Here is an 848-nt window from a genome sequence, read left to right on the forward strand (position 1 = left end):
GTGGACTCATACCTTTAAACCCAGCACTTGGGCAGGAGGATCTCTGTAAGTTCAAGGCTAACCTGGTCTACAGAATGAGTTCCAGGACAGCCAGGGATACACAGAGAAACCCTGTCTTGAAAGACAGAGAGAGGAAGAGAGAACTTCTGAAATGCTTTGCCATTCTAACCCAAAGAGACAAAGAGAGGACTCTCCATTGAAGAACCAAGAGGGGATGCGGAACCTCATTCTCTGCCTGCCCTCTCCCTCTGGTATCTGTTAATGGCACCACATAATAGACAATAAAAGTCTAAAAGCACAGGCACCTGTACATTGGCCTGTGTCCTACAATCCTCGCAGAGGGACTCCCAAGCTGTGCCCTCTCCCTTGACACAGAATATCTAAAATCCCAAGCAGGACCTGGACAGCAGGGCACCTCCTGTCTACTCACCAGGTCCTCCAGGTTGTTATAGGTGCTGAAGTCCATGTCCAGGGTTAGTGGGTAGTTCATAGCTGCAGTCCTGCGTCACCAGACTGCTCACACCACACTGATGCTGAGAAGCTCTGTGCTGGTGCCTATGGAGAGGTGGCAGGCGTCAGCTGCAAATTTAAACAAATGAGCTGCGTGCTGTGTCCTGGGGCTGTGGAGGGCTTGCCAGTCTCTCAACTCATCATTTTTTTTTCCACTGGGTCTTTTCTGTTTTGTGTGTGTGTGCGTGTGTGTGTATGTGTGTTTTTCCTTTCTTTTTTCTTTCTTTAAAGAAAAAGGGAAACTCCCCCACAGCATCAGCACTAGTCAAGCTTTTCAGCATCTTTCCTGGCAGCTGTGGTCTGAAGTGGGCCAGGGGTCTGAGGTGAAGGGCGGCCTT

At 49.6% G+C, this 848-nt stretch overlaps 1 protein-coding gene across 1 annotated transcript in view; it reads right to left on the reverse strand.

Moving 5' to 3' along the window:
* Cxcr5 (C-X-C motif chemokine receptor 5) overlaps nucleotides 1-490 on the reverse strand; it is a 12,307-nt gene extending 11,817 nt beyond the window's left edge. The window contains exon 1 of the mRNA XM_005347512.1: nucleotides 431-490. Coding sequence (XP_005347569.1) covers nucleotides 431-490 — 60 coding nt within the window. The remainder of the gene's footprint in view (nucleotides 1-430) is intronic.
* Between the last annotated feature and the right edge of the window lie 358 nt (nucleotides 491-848).

The sequence above is a fragment of the Microtus ochrogaster genome, chromosome 5 (genome assembly GCF_000317375.1).
Source record: "Microtus ochrogaster isolate Prairie Vole_2 chromosome 5, MicOch1.0, whole genome shotgun sequence".
Lineage (NCBI taxonomy): Eukaryota > Metazoa > Chordata > Mammalia > Rodentia > Cricetidae > Microtus > Microtus ochrogaster.